General features: G+C 39.4%; 1 protein-coding gene across 1 annotated transcript; it reads right to left on the bottom strand.

Moving 5' to 3' along the window:
- Positions 1-29: 29 nt before the first annotated feature.
- LOC134794163 (ionotropic receptor 93a) lies at positions 30-18,302 on the bottom strand. The gene is made up of 21 exons (XM_063765880.1): positions 18,031-18,302; positions 17,109-17,261; positions 16,398-16,547; positions 16,215-16,310; positions 15,200-15,367; positions 14,480-14,697; positions 13,942-14,109; positions 13,282-13,440; positions 12,223-12,327; positions 11,213-11,319; positions 10,104-10,164; positions 8,620-8,722; positions 7,514-7,620; positions 6,643-6,805; positions 5,695-5,822; positions 5,246-5,338; positions 4,780-4,867; positions 4,321-4,440; positions 3,870-3,948; positions 2,720-2,880; positions 30-171 (listed from the first exon to the last, which is right to left on the bottom strand). Exons 1-21 carry the CDS (start codon positions 18,113-18,115, stop codon positions 74-76), a joined length of 2,610 nt encoding a protein of 869 aa, XP_063621950.1. The 5' UTR covers positions 18,116-18,302; the 3' UTR covers positions 30-73.
- Between the last annotated feature and the right edge of the window lie 1,187 nt (positions 18,303-19,489).

Here is a 19,489-nt window from a genome sequence, read left to right as displayed (position 1 = left end):
TATAATTAAATATAAATTAATTTCCCCATTTAATACAGCAATAGTCACTCAAATACTTAAATTTGAGTTCACGTTATTCCACATAGGGTTTGATAGCGTCATCCTCTTTTTGACTCTTTCTTCTATGGTAGAACCACTCCATCAGTAACACCGACGAAGCAGAGAAAAACCCTGTAAACAACAAAACTGTATAAATATTCAATCAACGTGTGTTAAGTTACATAAATTATATTAGAAACGTATTGATTTCGTGAGTTTGCTCGCTTTAAAGGGGCCCACAGATTACCAGTTCGCCGGACGATATCAGCCTGTCAGTTGTTCGGAACTGTCAGTGATACTGAACTGATATCGTCCAGCGAACTGGTAATCTGTGGACCCCTTAAAGCAAAAACATGTGTCGTGCGTGGGTGATGCACCAAATGTAGAATTTATACTGTAAACAGTGTTAACTGTAACAGTAATGATTTTAAATTTTTGAGATAAAAACAGGTTATCTACTGTGCTTACTGCCTACCGTTTGTCTAATTTATATAATTTATTATTCATAAATAAGTTAATCGCCAGCTTACGTCTCTTAATGTGAAAATTAACTTGAATATACTCGTATAAATTTAGATAACCAGTATAAAGGTAGGTACCCAGATGAGTAGACTAAGTATACTCGGACGAGTAGACTATACATATACAATACGTGTTTTATAACCAGTCGGACGTGCAGTCGTTGTTTACGCCAAAACACGTATCATAGTCGTCGACCTCAGTTCTATAGTCGCAGTTTGCATAGACAATTAGGCCTTTTAATATTAGACAGAACATTATTTTAACTAGTACTTAACTGAAAATAACCAGACGCATTAGAGTTAGACCAAGAATTATTTGCAACGATTTTAATAGCATACGCAGTGCAATTGTTATTTATACGTCATAATTTCATAGAAGTTTGACGTTTAAAATATCACTTGCACTGCGTGTGCTATCAAAATCGTTGCAGACTTTTCTTGGTCGAACTCTCTACTTGGTCTACTAATACTCTCTCTACGGTGACCATACATGCACACAAAAATTATATAGTTTGAAAAAAAAACCGGTCAAGTGCGAGTCGAACTCGCGTCCCAAGGGTTCCGTACTGCACACATTTTCGAACGAGCGAGCAAAGCGAAGTTCTTAAGTAGGTACATTCAACTATTCACTCAATTGTACCACACACGGCTGGCTAGGGGCACGCCCCGGCTTTTCCGTGTTTTTTAACTGAGCCATAAGAGGATAGTTACGCAATATTTCTTTTAATTTTGTTCAAGTATTGTGTTAAGCATAGTGCCTACATTTTTTTTTGCGTTGGTTAGGCGTATCTCTGTTCTTTCAAGATAACAGAGGGCTATAACCGCAAAAATCGAAGTTAGAAAATTCCTGGCATTTCTCTCTGTCACTCTTATTACGGTTTCATTGGAGTAAAAGAGAAATCTCCGCAATTTGCGAACTTCGGTGTTCGCGGTAGACGCTCTGATATACGGCAGTTCAGCCTTCTCATTTAGCTACTCGTACTTAAACCAATTATTTGTTTTGTTTGAGCACTAACCTCCTACAGCTCATACTTCGACCTTACGTGGAGGCGCACCTCTCTCGGATGATTCAGGCCTTCGGCCCAACGCAGAGCTGGGCCTTCGACCTTCGCACTAGCTGTCCACACCACGTTTCAAATAAACAATTGCGGTTGTGGCCCTGATAGAGCTTATCCGCAATTCTTATTCTTAAGTCCGGCTCTCGCTTAATTGCAGACTTCTTATACGTTTTTCCAGTAATCTATAGGTATCGGGCCCAATCGCTTAACAAAAGATAGAACAAAATCGACGATGTCGTTTGCAGGAAGCATGCACATGTCGGAGGCTCCGGGCCTTCAGGGCCTTCGACCTTCGGATTCAGACACTTGGTACTATAATTGTTCTAAGTTTGAGCACTAACCTCCCGCAACTCGGCCTTCGGCCGTGCGTTTCAAAAAGTCTCTAAGGGACGCTTCGGGCCTTCGGCCCTACGCGTAGCTCGGCCTTCGGCCTTCGCAAAAGCTGGACAGCAACACCACGTTTCACGTAAACCATTACGGCTGTGTCCCTAATACAGCCCAACCGCGTTTTTTTTTCTTAAGTCCGACTCACGCTTGACTGTAGAATTCTAATAGGTTTTCCTGTCATCTAGAGGTGCAGAACTATTATGTGTATTTTTTTCAAAATTTTAGACCCAGAAGTATGGGAGTTTGGGGGGGGGGGGAATGGTCATTTTTTGCCTATTTTCTTAAGTAACTTCTAAACTATTTCATATAAAATTATAGAAAAAATATATTTGAGATCCTCAAAATAAGCCCTTTCATTTAATATGTAACACGATATGGTTTGCAAAACTTTGTTTTTTTAATTTTCTCATACTCCCCCTAAAAGTGCCCCCTATGCTTAAAATTCATTTGTTTTTATTACATGTCCGTCTTTGGGTCACAGACTTCCATATGTGTACCAAATTTCAACTTCATTGGTCCAGTAGTTTTTGAGCAAATAGGCTGTGACAGACGGACAGACAGACGCACGAGTGATCCTATAAGCTAGGGTTCCGTTTTTTCCTTTTGAGTTACGGAACCCTACAAAAGTATACTAAGTATAGTGTACAACCTTATAAAATGGCCGATTGGCCACGCTATTCTAGGAGTAATCACTGGAGCAAGCCAACCACTTACCAAGGAACAGTACGAAGAATGACCCTTGCATATCGCTGAGGTTGACGGTATGGTTGTCCACCTCTTGCATGATGGAGGACGTTTTCCAGCAGCGGTCGCGTTTTGGCAGGTACGCTGACAACCACTTGGTGATGAGCCCCGCTTTCTGCATGCGGTTTATTCTGAACAGATAGGTATCATTTTGAAATTTATCTAAAGGTTAGTAAAGTTAGACGCTGGTATCGGACGTGACAACGTCAAATAAATTGAAGTGATTTTTCTCCAAACAAACGAAAGAAAAGCTTAATTTCCCTAGATATAATATAACCGTAAAGCCGACTCCGAAATTGCGATTACCGACAAAAGAGAGTTTTTGTTCTTTGTTGTTCCAGACATTATTCATCTTTCTTACTCGCTTATACAAATATAATGTACGAGCCTGGATACTCAGTCTAATCTCCGTGAAAATGCTCAGGAGGATACCTATATTCTCTTTTAGACATATCCAATTTTGCAGTCGAGTAGATGATTTAAGATGCCGCATCTCTTTGTGGGTATAATAATATGATATTCCAATGCCTTATCCCAAGCCCATCTTTTACTAGGTAACTTACATCTTTTGTTTGTATTGGATGGAGACAGCCAGACACCTTACATATTTGTATTTATTTATAACATTATCGTAATACATTTATTATATAGAGTTAAATATCTGACTTTGTCACCATACATTTTCCATAGCGCAGGTGGTATTCGTTGACAATCCTGCCCACAATAGGTCAACTGTGTCAGTAGAGCACTTAGCTCTCAGTCTCAGTCGTGACTAGGATTTAATGCTTGCAATCGGAGGAGTTAAAATGAGAGTTATAGAGTTTAAATGCTGGGAAAATTAAAAATATAGGCTCTAGTATAATGTTTAAAGTACCTACTTAGTTATTCAGGTTACGCATGTGTGTATTTCCTGTATTATTATACCTACACAAGAATTGGTGTTCCGGAAATTCGGAAGGCGAGTTTTGTTTCGATTTTATAATTTGATTGCAATTTTTCAAGACAAGGAGAAATTTCCAGAAAATCTTTAAACAAATTAAAATATTTTTGGAATAACCTTTCTAGACGGTTTTGCCATGTACCCTCCCATTCCAAATGAGAATACCAATAATGATCTTACTCTTTATTGAAGACAGGTAAGTAAGGGCTGCCTGCGGGAACGATCATTGCCACTTGCTCGTCCAAGAACTCTTCCGCACCTGTATAATAGTTGCAGTTTGTACATTTCAGAACACAAAATAACTTAAATATCGACAAATGGAGGCAAAAAGTGATAATTTGTTTTCAAGGAAACTTGTTGGTAAATATACACTCTCTCTATCTATACAGTATACATCTGTATAATACCAAATCCAAAGGGCAAACCAAGGCAGCGATGGCGCAATGTCATCGCCGAAGATTTAAATGTCTGTGGGTTAGCTGAAGGATATATCCAGGATAGAGCGAAGTGAAAGGAAAAAAGCAGGAAAGCGGACCACTTCATAGAACGGGACAAACGCTAGGAGGATGATGATGAACACCTGTCCGTGACACTTACTACACCTAAGTCTAGAACAGATCTCGGATCTTACTCAGAGCGAAGTCGCATTTGTCAGTGGCGAGATGTTCAGCCCTCATCAGGTAACTGAGTCGCAGCTTCCAGTCGATAATGACGTGTCGATCCTTACGCACACGGGAAAGCAATGGCGACCCTAGAAAGAAGGATATTATTGCTTCTGGACAGCCAAAAAACAGAATGATGAATGAATGAAAATGAAACAGAAAAATAATGACCCTGCAAGTAGCAATGGTGCCTTTCAACTCCTGTGTTTTGTAATAAACAAAAGCATTACCTTAAGGAAGATGGATAGCGTTTTTCAGTTGGCCGTCTAGAAGCCGCCAAATTGTGTTTCATAAGATTGCAATGTAATATTTGTTGGAAAAAGCAGAGGGTTATTCTTTTTATCAGTAACAATCTTTAAGCAACTTTATATTAAAGGTGTTTCATAAGTAAACTTTTATTTTCTAATGTATTTTGTTTAGCAAGTTACCTGAAGCAAGATTCCCCTCGAGGCCAGAAGAGTCTGATGTGAGCTCGGCTCCCTTCAAAAGCGACACATACTTCGGCTCATCTGAGTTCTGGAAAGGCAAGAAATCAATGATAAACTTACCTGGATAAGTAAATTGACAATATGCACAGACAATTTTTGTGCAGCTATTTGCTTGTTCAAAATAATGTTATGCCTTGAAAAACTTTTTACTTCCCTCAAAGTTTGAGGGTTAAATTGTATGCTTAGCACATTAGCGCCGCGACAGAATCTCGTCTGCGAGATAGGCTACCCGTCCCTTTCTAATTAATACAGTCAGAAAAAGATGGGTTACTGTCGCGGCACTCCTGAGGGAAGGATAAAATTACGTTGGCAAGATTTTTGAATAAAATAACAATGCTTAAGACAAATTTTCGAAATAGCTAAATGCCTTCTCTAGCCTTAAGTGTTCAATCTGTTACAAACGAACCTTTAACTCAAATTCCAAGTAGCTGCCTCTGCTGATAGACCACGTATAAAGGGCTCGATTCTCTAGCAGCTCCGACACGGTGGTGACCGGCACCTTAAATCAAATAAAGTTAAAGATTTAATGCAGCTAAGAAATAATCGTTGACCAAAATCGGACCCTTGCGCACCCCGGGACTAATTTGTTTAAATTCTAACGACAAGATTACGTACTCTATATAATTTTTTTAAACGAAAGATTTAATCATATTATTGTTTATCTCACACCGGAGGGTGCCGAAGACTGGGCAAAGTGGAGAAGATTGAGCCGGAAAGCGGACCCTGGCGCTAGGCCGGGAAAACGCTAGGTTGAAGAAGAATCGTTTTTATAAATTCTTAGAAACACAATTTCTGCTTTAAAATGTTAACCAACTCCGCCAAAGGCCTGCTTTAACCCATTTTATCAATGATTACCTCCTGCTTAGGGAACGTCAGGAACGCCACCAGATTACCGGAGTAAGTGGTAACCACCACCAAGACGACTAGCCACCACGTGCCGACAACGAGGCGGCCGCTGTCTGCTCGGGGGAGGTACATACCACCTAAAACGAGAAAGTAAGTATCGCTAAACTGGGAAAAGTACCTATAGTGAAGTGTGAACGCATGATCACATAAATAATAGTGATTAAGCTTAGAATAAATTTACCCATATGGTGGAAAGATTTGCTGGCTATTATAGATGAAGTCTTGGTGGCTCAGATGGCAGAGCGTTGGAGTCTCACCCAGGACAGTAATTTTTCCACTTTTAAATTTATTCTAAGCTATTAAAGCATCTCTCACGGACGTTTCTCCTTGTTAAAAATTAAAATAATATTGATATCAATACAAGCCCCACGTTGGGCGCCATTTATATTTTGTTAAATTCAGTTTACGTTAGTTTATAGATGTTTTTCACGAAGCTTGTTGCAGATATTATGGTTTGTTTTAGTATTAATGTAAAATAAGGTTGTGACGATGAAATGTGACCTTTGTATTTAAATATGAATATAAAAATTACGTTGTGTTGTTACAAGTTTTTGTCTTTCTCTTAATCTAATACTTAAGTACTCAAAGTATAAAAAAGATTACAATGAGGCCATCGAGATTGCTAGCGTTATTTGTTATTTTGCCAGTTCAAAGGGGTTATTAGCATATTCAAAACCGTATGCGTTACTTGTAAATAGGTTTTATCACATGTTGATAAGGGATGTTATTTTAAATAGTGCAGCCGGGCTAGCACAGGAGTGGCACGACAAGTATCTCGTCTACAATCCGTCCCTCTTTAATGAATAGCATCAGAAAAAGGCGGTGTGTGGTGTAATTATTTCAGAGGTTATAAGTGTGCATATTTTCATTAAAACTCTAGGAATATTAGAAAATTACCTTGCTGTAAGAGAGCACCATAGATATACCACAGACAGTTGTGTATGGTAGCCAGGCCACCTTGTCTTGTGACCCCTACGGCCTCGTAGTAGGGGCTGAGACGGTGAACCACGTACAAAGTGGGCCCCATTAAGATCACTGCGAAGCCGAGACACAGCCAAGTCTGCAAGTTATAGGTCATTAAAGAATTCTTCTAAGTTTTACCAGCACTTCGTCTTAAATACCATCATTTTTAATTTTGTGATTGGACAGATCTATGGCCGTAGTTTCTCTGTATCGTCGATAGAATCACAAATGAAGATATTCGCAGATAAACTAAGCCTAACCAGGGGTGCGAAACTCCTGACTTCGGCCAAATTCGGCCCCGCTCGACTCAGCATTGCTCCGAGCAATTATTAGGGTTGACACAATTTGACGTCCCTTTGCATCCGCGACCACAGATAAGATAATGGCTTGAATTTTGACAACCCTAAATAGCCGAAAGGGATAGTGCCATATAAAGGGACAGCATGATTCGACCCTGAACCGCTGTCAAATTTCGGTTTTGTAGGAAGTTCCCTTTCTGTACGGCAGTAGGTACTATTATTTATTTTGTGGCCTAACTAAAGGTAACTCACATAAGTAGCGCGTCGGATTACGATATCAATGAGAGACCAGACCAGTCAGGAGACAAGATGGTCAAATTACAATTAGGTAAAGTCCTAATTTGGCGACCAAAGAAAAAGAAGAACTGCACATAGCAAGGTGCCTTAACAAAATGGACAGACGATCTTATAAGGATCGCTGGGGATGCAGCATGATGCGCCACACATTCTAAGAGGAAGCTTAATGTTCTTCTTGTTGTCGAATTTACTATGTACCTACTACTCACGTCAGTAGTGAAGGGCAGCAGGAACAGCATGGCTCTACTTAGCTCCCGCGGCCGAGCTATGAGAAACGTGTACGACTGAGTGCTCACTGGAATCGTGTAGTTTATACCTGTAAAAATATTTTTTTTGTAGAACTACGCTTTTTAAGGGTCACCGAAGAACACAGCTAAATTCAAAGCTGGATTGTCTTATAAATGGAGATGGAAATCTCTCAGGTCTTAAATTTTTCTAAACTTATTTTTTAAACCTCAAACAAATTACGCAATTCTTAATTGCAAGGTGACTTAAACGCTTTCGCTCATCATATATCACAGTATTTTTATGAAGAAAGATTGGAGTGAGTGTTAAATCAAGCAGCGGGTGGTACGAGTATATTGGTTTGGCGCTAATGTCGCTATATAAGGTATCCCTGCCTTCTGGATAGTATTATTATTATAATAATATGAATGAACAACAGTACATGAATGAACAAATAATAGGTATTATAGCATCAGAGCAGTGTTTACGGATATTTAATCCATTTAAATTTTTATGGTAAATTAATCTCTTCAATAATTTACATAATGTAATGATATCCGCGATTTTTTGTGGTGGAATATAACTTAAAATTTACAGTCTAAACATCATCACAATAAACTTCAAACTAACCCAAAAAAATATGCACCTCCTAGTAAGGTTACAATTGCCGACGATTTATATCAAACAGTTCTTTCTTCTAGAATTAATATTATAGTCCACCAAAATCCTTACATAATGAATATTATACTTTAGTTGTTATAGGTCCTTAATTTGTTATAGTGTAAATACTTATGTTAGAGTTAGTTTAATTTATGACAGTCTCATTCAAAAGTAGACGAGTAGAAAAAACACATTTAAAGGGTTTGTTAAGAGGCCCATAGATTACCAGTTCGCCGGACGATATCAGCCTCAGTTTAGGGGCCCACTGATTAACAGTCCGCCGGACGGTATCGGCTTGTCAGTTGTTCGGAACTGACAAAATTTTGTTCTAACTGACAGGCCGATACTGTCCGGCGGACTGTTAATCAGTGGGCCCCTTTAATCGCAAAAGGTGACAGTTCCGAACAACTGACAGGCTGATATCGTTTACCAGGATTCCTGTCCGACAACACTGTGAAAGCGGCGGCGGCAAATGCGGCTTGCTTTCTCGCAACGGCCATCATCGTCAACTTAGCACTTTGACTGTACATGTCCTGAAATCGACAGCAAAATTAGTTTTAACTTATGTAGTAATACGCGATTTAAATAAAGGATGACACATGAAACAACGGTCCGGGCCCGGGCCCGGGCGTCCGACACTTTAGTTTTCTATAGAAAGCGTCACGTGATCACCGTCACCCGTCATAGAAAAAGAAGTGTCAGGCATCCCGGCCCGGGACCGGTCTAGCGTGATAACCAACAACATTAATGTGAAGTAAAATCGCGAAGTTGAGACACCTATTTACGAGTAGACACCTTCGTCCATTATCAAAGGAGAAATTAACTAAGAGTTTTATTAAATAATACACAAAAAATACATGGGGAATTTCGGAATATTTCCCTACTACATGGTCAAGGTAAAATAAATTTTCAATAAATTGTCGCTTTAAAATGCCGCTTCGTGTAGATTGTTAAATAGCTAAGTGCTGCTTGGCTAAAATCTGCCTACCCAACGCCGTGCACTCGGTTTAAAACAAAAATGCAGTGTTAAAAACGCAACCACATTCTTGCAGCAATGCGGTATTTTCAGAACAAAAGCTGTCGCAAGAATTACTGCAAGTGTATTCTAGCGTGTAAGTTAGGTAATAAGCCTTTCCGGAAAGAAAATCAATAGATTGGCTGAAGATGCAAGTGCAGTTTGCTTCACTACTAGGATAATAAAGAATATTTTTATTTTTATAACATAAGGGGCCCACATATTACCCCTATGCCGGACGATGTCAGCCTGCCAGTTAAACACAAAAGGTGACAGGGCTATAACCGCGAAAATCGAAGTTCGCAAATTGCGGGCATTTTTCTCTGTCACTCTAATTACGCCTTCATTGGAGTAAAAGAGAAAGATCCCCGCAATTTGCGAATTTCGGTTTTCGCGGTAGCCCCTCAGTTCCGAAACGCGAACGCGAACAACTGACAGGCTGATATCGTCCGGCGAACTAGTATTCTGTGGGCCCCTTTACAGTAATCACAGAATCAGAACCTAATGTTGAGTCTTACTTAAGAAATCATTAGTTACTCGTTAATTAAATAATTTAAACATTTTAAACCATTATTCTTATCAGAATGTACTTATCAACGCATATCGGCAGTATCGGCACATCCCTAACGTCGCTCTAACTGGGAACTCTAATTAAAATCTAGCCGAACTTGTCAGTAGACCAGGTATGGTTAATCCGAAGTGTAACGACATTAAGAAAAAATCATAAAATAGCCATTTACGAGTATTTACTTGTGCATTGTGCATGCTCTATCTATCTAAAGATACTTTGCAATTTTCTTCTTTACATTTTTTCAAGATTAGAGAATTAAATCTTATCGGTGGCCTTTCGTTCGTGGTGTACTAATAATTATATACTAGTAGAAGTCCGAAAAACTCACGTTAGTCACAGTTTTGTTAGATAAAACGTCCTTCAAATCCCCTGGGAATATGAGTTTCAGCCTGAAACAAAAGAAGTGTGTAAAATATTTTTCACCTCAGCAGCTCGAACAAGGGTACTTTGCTTCTTAAAAACAGTGAGCAAAATGCGATTTTGCTCACTGAGTCATCTTGTCTCACTCAGTGAGCAAAATGGCATTTTGCTCACTGTGTGTGTCTCACTCAGTGAGCAAAATGCGATTTTGCTCACTGAGTGAGACAAAATGACATTCAAGTGACCTTTATAGTCAAATGTCATTTCAACATGCGGGGTCTAATACAAGTTCGATATACTTGGGTTCTATTATCTCTGTCCCTCTAGGTATGTTCTCACTGCTTAGGGTGAAAAATTTTGTGTACTACACGAGATCAAAGTTATTTACATCTCGTGCGCTTTTGAATCCCTTACTACGCTCAAGATTCTAAATTAGATTCACTCGCTACGCTCGTGAATCTATTATAGAATCTTTCGCTTGCACGGGACTCAAAATAAGCACTCGAAGAAATATCAAACTTTGATCTCTTGTTGTACAAATAACTATTTCTAAAATATTTCCGGGCCATATTCATTTTATTTGTCTTCTACATTTATAATTCCAGCTATTTACATTGACATCTGTAGATTTGTTACCTTTTGGGTTGTGTCAACCACTTAGTTACTTTAAAGCAGTGGTTCTCAATCTTTTTTTATGACGGAACCCTTTTGGAAAGCGAAATACTTGATGGAACCCTACAATAAAACAATAGTTTTTATAAGTGTGTTTTTTGCATAGTAAAATTTTTCGAGGCGACTAAAGCATAGTGTTCTAAATTCTTGCGGAACCCCTGCAGGGGTGTCGCGGAACCCTAGGGTTCCGCGGAACACACTAAGAGTATAGCTGCTTTAAAGTTTGCGCGTGAAGCGAAATCTAAGGAATTTCGAACTGAGGAAAGGGGGTTCGTATCGGGCGTAGGCCCTGAGACTCCCCCAATGTCTTGGACTTCACGCGCGAACTGTGCCTAACTGCCTACTTCGGCTACTTCTTTCATTTTTTTTCTTTTGGCAGATATAAACAATATAATGATTACTTACGTGAAATTCTTATTTTTCGCCAGTTGGTCGACTATGTCGAATATGAGACCACTATAGCTCGAGATGGAGCCTGACTCGTTGGCCTTTAGAATCGTCCACGGGGGATTCTGAAGGCGATATAAACAAATGTGAATAGGTTTTACCAAAAACAGAAATACGACCTTCTTGAATCATAATTATTCAATGAAATAGATTTAACCAAATGCGGGTCATGCAGGACATTAGCGGCCAATGTTTTTTCATATTTTTCATTTCTCATGCTCTGACAGCGGGTCATTGTTGTTCTAAAAGGTGTGCAGAAAATGATACGTTTCTGCACTATGCATTTTAGGTTCCAAGTACGATTTTATATAATTTTTTTACGATAGCAATTGAAATTTGGGTATAAATGGATTTGTTATACAATTTTCATTCTGAAATTTGAATTGTTAATTTAAAGTACCGTCAAAAAATACTATAAAAATGTATACTTAGTCATCTTTTTAAAAAACACATGCATTTTACTTTCCTTATTTTACGTTCGTATTCGAAATGAAAAAAAGTAGAGTGTTCTTGGGTGAAAGGCATCATTTCTGGCGAGATAGTTTGGCGCTCGAACGCAGTGAGCTTTCATCCCTTGGTTAACAATCTACTATTTCTGTAGGTTATTTTAGGAATTGGGATTTCGTTAGTCGTCTGGTAGTTAATTGTCTTATGTTAGATGTGAAATTGTGAACACAGAAAGATATGGCGGGAATATATATTCACCCCAGACTGGTAAGTCTCGGTGACTCAGTTCGTGGGCCTATATCACAACCACGAGTTCGAGTCTCAACCAAAATTGAGTTTTTTTTTTTCATTTATTCTTTTCGTCTGACCCTTTTCACTATCTTGCTGCTAAAAAGGACGTATACTAACCGTTATCTTATCTGTCCCTCTCAGCAGAAAGTGAGAAACGGTAGTCAAATTACACTACCTGTAGTAATTTGTTAAAATATATTAGGTAATTTAATTTAAAAAGTAGTTCTTACGTTATAAGTGATGATCGGCAGGACTTTCCCTCTGAAGCCGTGGACGATGTGGGGAAACAAGAAGTCTGTGAATCTCAGGCCATCGCTGGGGCGCCAGTACGCGACCTAACGCAAATTACCATCTCTATAATATACAGTGTGGAAAGATATGTCGGGCCCTGGAGGGAAACTATAATACCTTAAATCCTTAAGTTGGCTCATTTTACTTAAAGGAGACATTCCTTTATTTTTAAAAAGAAACAAAACTGCATTCAAAGATTTTTCTTTTTTTCTTCAAATTTGTCTTGTCTAAAAATATTCTTGAGTACTAAATATTCGATTTTATGGATATTTTGTACGACAGACGAGTGTAAGACCTAATGTTTCTTAGAGAAATGTTATCATTAACATTAACTGGATCGCCTAGTAGAAAAAAATAGCGAGTGTTTATTTTTTGGAAGTTTTACTCGGTTCGATTCCCGGTCGAGACAAGCAAATATGAAAAAATCTTTGAATGCAGTTTTGTTTCTTTTTAAAAATAAAGGAATGTCTCCTTTAAGTAAAATGAGCCAACTTAAGGATTTAAGGTAGTTTCCCTCCAGGGCCCGACATATCTTTCCACACTGACAATCGTAGATCGACAAACGCCAAACGAAAAGAAAAAATGTAGAGTCTGTGCGGAAAGAGAGGAGTCGTGGAATGTATGGGCTCAATACATTCCACGACTCCTCTCTTTCCGAACAGAGTCTATCGGGAATAGCGGGATGACAGATGCGACGAAAAGTCACGTGAAAATTTCAATACATCAACGATTGTCGTCTTGGGTAAATGAAATGAAGGTGTGTGTGTGTGTGTGTGTGGAGGGGGGGGGGGGTGCTTTCATTCGTGCGTGCGTGTGTGTATTTGTGTGTTTGTGTGTTACGCTTTTGAATTTGGGACTTTCTTTTATTTCTATATGAGTTCATAACTCGAATTTAATGTGTACCTGTACAAGTACGCGGGGACTTACGAGGTTAATAAGGTTTAGTTCTCCTTCGCATAAACTATCCCTAAACCCATCGTAACCTAACCTGACCTAACCTGCAGTAGTTCTATCTTCTGTATAGCGTCGTTAGTGCCGTTATCAGGAGCCGCCGCACTGTCTTGCACATCACCACCGTAAGTGGAGCCCCAGGTGTTGGCCGCCATGGCTTGCCAGGTCGAGCAGTTGCCGCATGCGCTGTTTACTGCTATATGTTGCTGTTTTACAAACAAAGAAACTTAAAATATATTATAAGACCTTTGTTCGCTAGCAAACAAGTAAAATAATAAACTTTTTAACAAAAAGAAACAAACTTCACAAAATTAAAATTAAGTCAGGAAGAACTAAGTTTCAGACCAGTGAAAAAAAATATGACTGTATTTTCCGCCTCCGAAGTATTGATTGAACTCTTCTTCAAAATGAATCATATTAATCCCGCTTTAAAGGATCCACCTCCTGATCCGATCAATTGTTTTCGACAGCATTTCACAGAATGCTGCACGCAGCTGACGCAGCTGGAAACGGTAATTCAGGTGGTTGCCACATTGTTGCCGGGGAATCATTCAAATCCTTCTCTTTTTCACTTTATCAAATATATTGATACATAGTTGCATCGCCCGTTTCCCTCAGCATGTAGCATCTTAAACTGCTTTGCAGCAATGCTTTCACAAACGGAGTTCAACCTTACATAAGCGGGTTAAAACAGGTATTTTCGATACCTGCATGTGTTTCAACAGAGTGTCCCTCCTCTGTATCTTCGTGGGTCTAATGGCTTCCCACTCCTCGTCAGACACCTGGGCCGCCACGTCAAACTCCTCCTGAACAGCTGAGTCCAGAGCTGAGATGAACGCGTTCATCATATCTTCGCAGTAGCACATTAGTCCGTTCTGAAACATATTGGTTTGAATTACTTTACCTAATACTTTACTTACAGGTTACTGGTACACTTTAACTCTATCTCGTGACCTTTCAAGCCTCAAAATTAGAGCTTTAATGGGTAGAATTTTACTTGCGGTTGTAAAATGCTACCCTTGAGATTTAGTCTTGTTTTTAAAGGTTTGCCTTTTTTTAGCCTTTTAGTCTTGGATCTAACAAATTTAAAAGTCTTGAACTTTGGTCTTGAGCCTTATAGGCTTTTGCCTTACAATTTTAAGTATAAAAGGCTTTAGTTTTTCAGTCATAAACCTAAAAGTCTTAAAAGTCTTAGGTTTAATAGTATTGAGCCTGAAAGGCGTGAATATCTTTTTTTGTCTTCACCTTGCAATCCTCTCTATCGTCAGTGATATTGTATATGTATGCGATGTTCTCCCCCTCGTACAGTTCGTTGATCAAGCTAGACAGATTGGAGTTGTGTATGCTGGTGTCGGAGATCACGTAGAGCCACTGCGCCTGCGTGTTCGACATCAACAGGTCCCGGGCCGTTTCCGCCATCGTTGACATCACGTCGGATGTCACTATTGCTATGAAATTTTCACCTGGAAGTACACAATTATGAATGAGATATTGAAGAGTCTCGCCAGAAAATTGTAACAACAGAAAATATTATTTATACAAATCGTAACGGAAATTTAACTTTTCTTTAACAACTCTTTAAAAACCCATAGACTTGAGTAAAGTTAAACGAATCTTAAAATATACAATCAGCAACAGAAGTTGCTAAGCCGGCTAATTGTTCAAATAGATCTTGACGCGACTTTATTGTTAGGAGAATAAGAGCGTGTCAAGGTAATTTTTGAACGCCTCGCCCGCTTAGCAACTTCTGCTGCTGACTGTACACTGACATATTTTAAAAGTGTCGATTAGTGCACGTTTGGATCATGTTTGGATCTTTCGTACATTTTGGATTTGGATTGAAAACCCTAGTGAAAAGGAGCTTTAATTTTAAGATTGGGTTTACTCTAGCTCAATATTATATATATATATTCCTCAATAAATGATAAGTCGGATGGATGATCTTGCAACGTCTTTTAAACTTACCTATATGTTTCACAGGCAACTTCGACAAAACTCTATGCATCTCTTTTCGTCTAAGGTACTCGTTAATCTCGTGTTTCATCTTGAAGACTGTGACTGATATGGTAGGGACGTCTTCGTCGTCAATCTGAGATGTAAGTGACTGCACCACTCGAGACACCATATCACGATCTAACAAAAGCGTTTATTTAAATTGTCATACTTATATATTAAAAAACAAGTGACCAAACAAAAAAGGAATTAAAGTCTTCTACATTCACAAGATAATGGAAATTAGTAGAGACGCCTCCTGCCCACATTGTGGTAAAGAGGAGACTAGCTTACATTTACTAGCAGAATGTATTATGTACGCGGCACCGCGATATAATACATTCGGTAGAGACACACTGAAAGAAAACGAACTAAAGGACGTCGAACTCAAAGATGTCCTTCTGTCCTGCAGGAAAACAAGAAGATTTGAGGAGAATATTATGGGAACGCCGCCGGGACAGTAACCTACAGCTCCAACTCTAGGGAACAGGGCTGAATGAACGCGATACGCAATCGACAGCCCGCCTGCTTCCGGTCGGGCATCCCTACACTACATCTACATCTTCTACATTCTCGAATGACGCCGCAACCCAAAGGCCGTTCAGAATGTCCAGATTGACACGGTGGCAATTTTAACTTCGTTACACCCTAAACGAACTTTATGAACCGTCAAGTGGGACAACTGAGGACAGGAGGGGTAACATAAGCCAAAGGAAATATTCGTCAATTATATGTCCGTGGCTGACATTTGAATCAGGATTAAGCTAGATTAAGTAGCTCATTCATTAGTAAAAAAATATTGTCTATAGTTAACCCAACTGGCCCCGTTACCTCACTTGACAGACAGAACTCGTTTCCTTCCTAACTGAATCACTTTAGGGAACCATGGTATAAGTTATTTAATGAGAGAGGTGTGGTTATACCACAGAATGAGTTATACGAACGAAATAGGAAACAAAAGATTCTATGAATAAATTGTAACACTTACTCAAAGTGTCATCGTGCAAAATCACAGCGGACTTCCAATTAAAAGCTCTTGTGGTTCTCAAATCGAGCAGCAACTGGGGTAACTCCTGTCCGGGATCTGTAGAATAAAATGATACATATTTTGAGCGTGATGTGATGACAGATACAGATACCTGTATACTTGAAAGAGATGCAAGATTTCTACCTGTATACGTGACCGTGATGGCGGAGTCCGGTGGCAAGCGCGGACAATCGACCTCTGTCAGCGCGAATAACAATAGTTCTTCTTCCTCTGTCCGGGAGAAGAGAGACCAAGTGTCTTCGCACGACGCTATGCTGAAGACTGCTATGAACCCTGGAGACCAAGGCAAGTATCAAGGCGTGTCCAGACGAGTAAATTTTTCGCCAATCTGATTAAATTGTCCGATCGAATCAGGCCGTGCGAATGCAAACGCCAATTTGGCTCGCCGAATTCAACTGCCGATTATGACCGATATTACCGATAAAATGGAGTGCGCATGCAAGAATACCAATTTGTGACGCCAGTATTTTCGTTTTGGGGCATTTTTTCAATTTAGAGGGCTCTAATATCACCAAAAATCTAAAATAGGTGATTAAATTGGAAATTGCCGCCAATTTCATTTCTGATCAAATCGGTCGATTTGATCACCTCGTCTGGACTCCACTTCATTGTCAATGATCGATGCTTAGCTAATACATAAGAGGAAAGTGTCGTTTCCGAACTTTTTTGTTCCGATTAGGTATATTCCTTGGCTTAGTCTTAAAAAAATTACATTGTCTAAGTAAAACAGCTGCCTTGCATGCCAGCTGGTCGCCATACCTTGATTCACCTTCCCGCTTTCTCAGCGTGTTCGGGACTTTGGTGCATATCTGGCTTATCTAAAGATTAACTTACCTTTCTTGAGACTGATAGTGCTCCAAGAGTAGTAATGGACGACGACACCCCCGTGCTTCAGCTCCACTCTTGCTAGCTCCTTGATGTAGTCTTTTAGCGCGTCCAGAAGCGGTTGGTACTTCTCGCCGAGGTACTGTCGGTCTAGTACCACCGCTGTGGTGCGTAGAAACAGTTAGTAATCATGAATAGACAACTTGATTTACCTACCTAATTTAATGACAACGACTGAGTTATACATTAATATGTGGACTGTATCTATAGGATAAAATATTAGCGATTAAGGCGATTAGGTAACAGTATCATTGTAAATATCAGTAATGTACCGTAATTTTTAATATATAGATAAATTTCGTTATTTTCTGGGCAATTATCCATATTAAAGTGAAAGTGACTCTCGCTAGACCGGGCCGGGGCCGGGCCTGAGCGTCCGGAGCTTCGTTTTCTATGGAAAGCACTACGTGATCACCTATCAGCCGTCATAGAAAATGACATGTCGGACGCCTCGGCCCGGGCACGGCCCGGTCTAGCGTGAGTCATCCTCTAGTAATTAATGAAAGAATGAAAATCTTTATTTCAGGCAACTAGTAATGCTAAGCCAATTTCTCTATGCCAAATAAATTTCCCATGAGACCTCTCTGGGCTATCCGCTATTTTGTGGGTATACCTAAACCCAACTGACCCTGTAACCGAGTTTCAGTTTCTGAGTACATATGATCAGGGGCCTTACCATGATGTCCTTATTGCGATTCTGTTTAGGACCTAAACTGAATTGCTAAAGGACGGAGCTATATAATGTAAATCGTATAACTCCGTCCCTTTAGGTCCTAAACAGAATCGCAATAATGACATCATGCTGGTAAGGCCCCACAGGCACTTTAGAAGCCTTTAACTAAGAAGTTAGGTACATTGAACACATTCTTACCAATAGAAGCATTTGCTGTTATCAACGACGGAAATTCCTCTCCTCTCACGCCCACAATACATATCAATACCACCCATATTCGCATCTTGAAACACGAGTGCCCCACAACTGTCTCCTTCCAGAAATGATACCATTGTTTGAACTATAATTTTTAATTATGACAAGTTATTATTAAGGGTTTAATTAGTCGTAATGAGCGCAGGTGGGCATGATAACATTTCACGCGGAGGGCTTACAGACTGAATGGCATAGGTATCGGCGAAGAAATTGTATAACGTGTAGAACAGGGTGTATTTTTTCCGCTAATTCTGAACAAGTAGGTAAACATATATTAAAACATATTTTACAGTAGGCACATTATGGTGCTTCTTTAAATTACCGCACTAGTGTGGTAATTAGCACTTTACGTGCCTATGTCGAAAATTAAAGGGCCATATATGGACTACAAAACGTTGTACGATATATACACGTGCGAATAGGTATAATTCGCAACTCGTCTCGACTCAACTAGTTGTTCCTTACAGAACAGGCAACCGTCACCTTGCTGCTGACTCACCTAACCTTCAGGTAGGTACCCGTATTTTGTACGGCATGTTTTGCTTTTTATATTTTACATTCCCTACAAATAAAAAGTCCTATCGTGTATTATGAGATGAGCATTTTAGTAAGTATTAGATTCTGTCAATTTGCCAAAAGTACGTCATAGTTCACGTTTGAACTCCCGATTTTAGTGTTTACCTAACCCACACACATACAAACTGTTAAACAACAATCTTATTTTGTGGAACACCCCTTATACAACGGACCATGTCAGCAAAAGGTCAGGCAACTCAGGCAACGGTTTAAAAATGCATGGCGAAGATAACACTATTCTCTATGACACGCATGAACGCTGGTTCGAAGAAATATTTTACGGTAATAAATAAATACCTACGTGTAGAAAGTGAAATATTATGTAATACAATTTTTTTTAATATCATACATTTATCATAATTCAAGACATTAAAATTACACCAAATAGCTCATTTCAAGGTAGGTAACTAAGAAAAATCGGGAAACAAAATTTGTCGCGAATCAATTAAGTAGCAATTATATAGGCAGGTACCTACTTAAATTACCCCGTTTTCGAGAAATACATCTTAAGTACCTATTAATTATTTTGGTAATAATATGTAGTACTCAGAGAGCCCGGCCGCCGGCCACGGCCCTTTCGAAAGTTTCAGTATTTTGGAGTAAATAGGTTACACGTAACCGCTTAAAGTGTCAATCAGTGAAATCTGGCGCAAGGGCAGGCCGTTTCGAAATGCCAAGGAAACTCGTACTTGACATCATCAAGAAACTGCAGGTTAAAGAAGTCTATAGGACACATGGGCGTAGTCCATCTCACGTGTGCGTGTTTTATTTTTTATGGCCTGGCTACGATTGTATTTATTATTCGCGAATTCGGTGTTGACCTGTT

Source organism: Cydia splendana, chromosome 10 (genome assembly GCF_910591565.1).
Source record: "Cydia splendana chromosome 10, ilCydSple1.2, whole genome shotgun sequence".
NCBI lineage: Eukaryota > Metazoa > Arthropoda > Insecta > Lepidoptera > Tortricidae > Cydia > Cydia splendana.
The sequence above is the reverse complement of the archived record's forward strand: the minus strand, read 5'-3'. Positions and strand labels throughout refer to the sequence as shown.

Excerpts from the sequence above, each read along its gene's own strand:
- LOC134794163 (XM_063765880.1), bottom strand. The coding sequence starts at position 18,115 with ATGCGAATATGGGTGGTATTGATATGTATTGTGGGCGTGAGAGGAGAG. Across the intron at positions 16,311-16,397 it reads CATCACGGTCACGTATACAG|ATCCCGGACAGGAGTTACCC; the intron begins GTAGAAATCTTG and ends TTTATTCTACAG. Across the intron at positions 4,868-5,245 it reads ACTTGGAATTTGAGTTAAAG|AACTCAGATGAGCCGAAGTA; the intron begins GTTCGTTTGTAA and ends TTGCCTTTCCAG.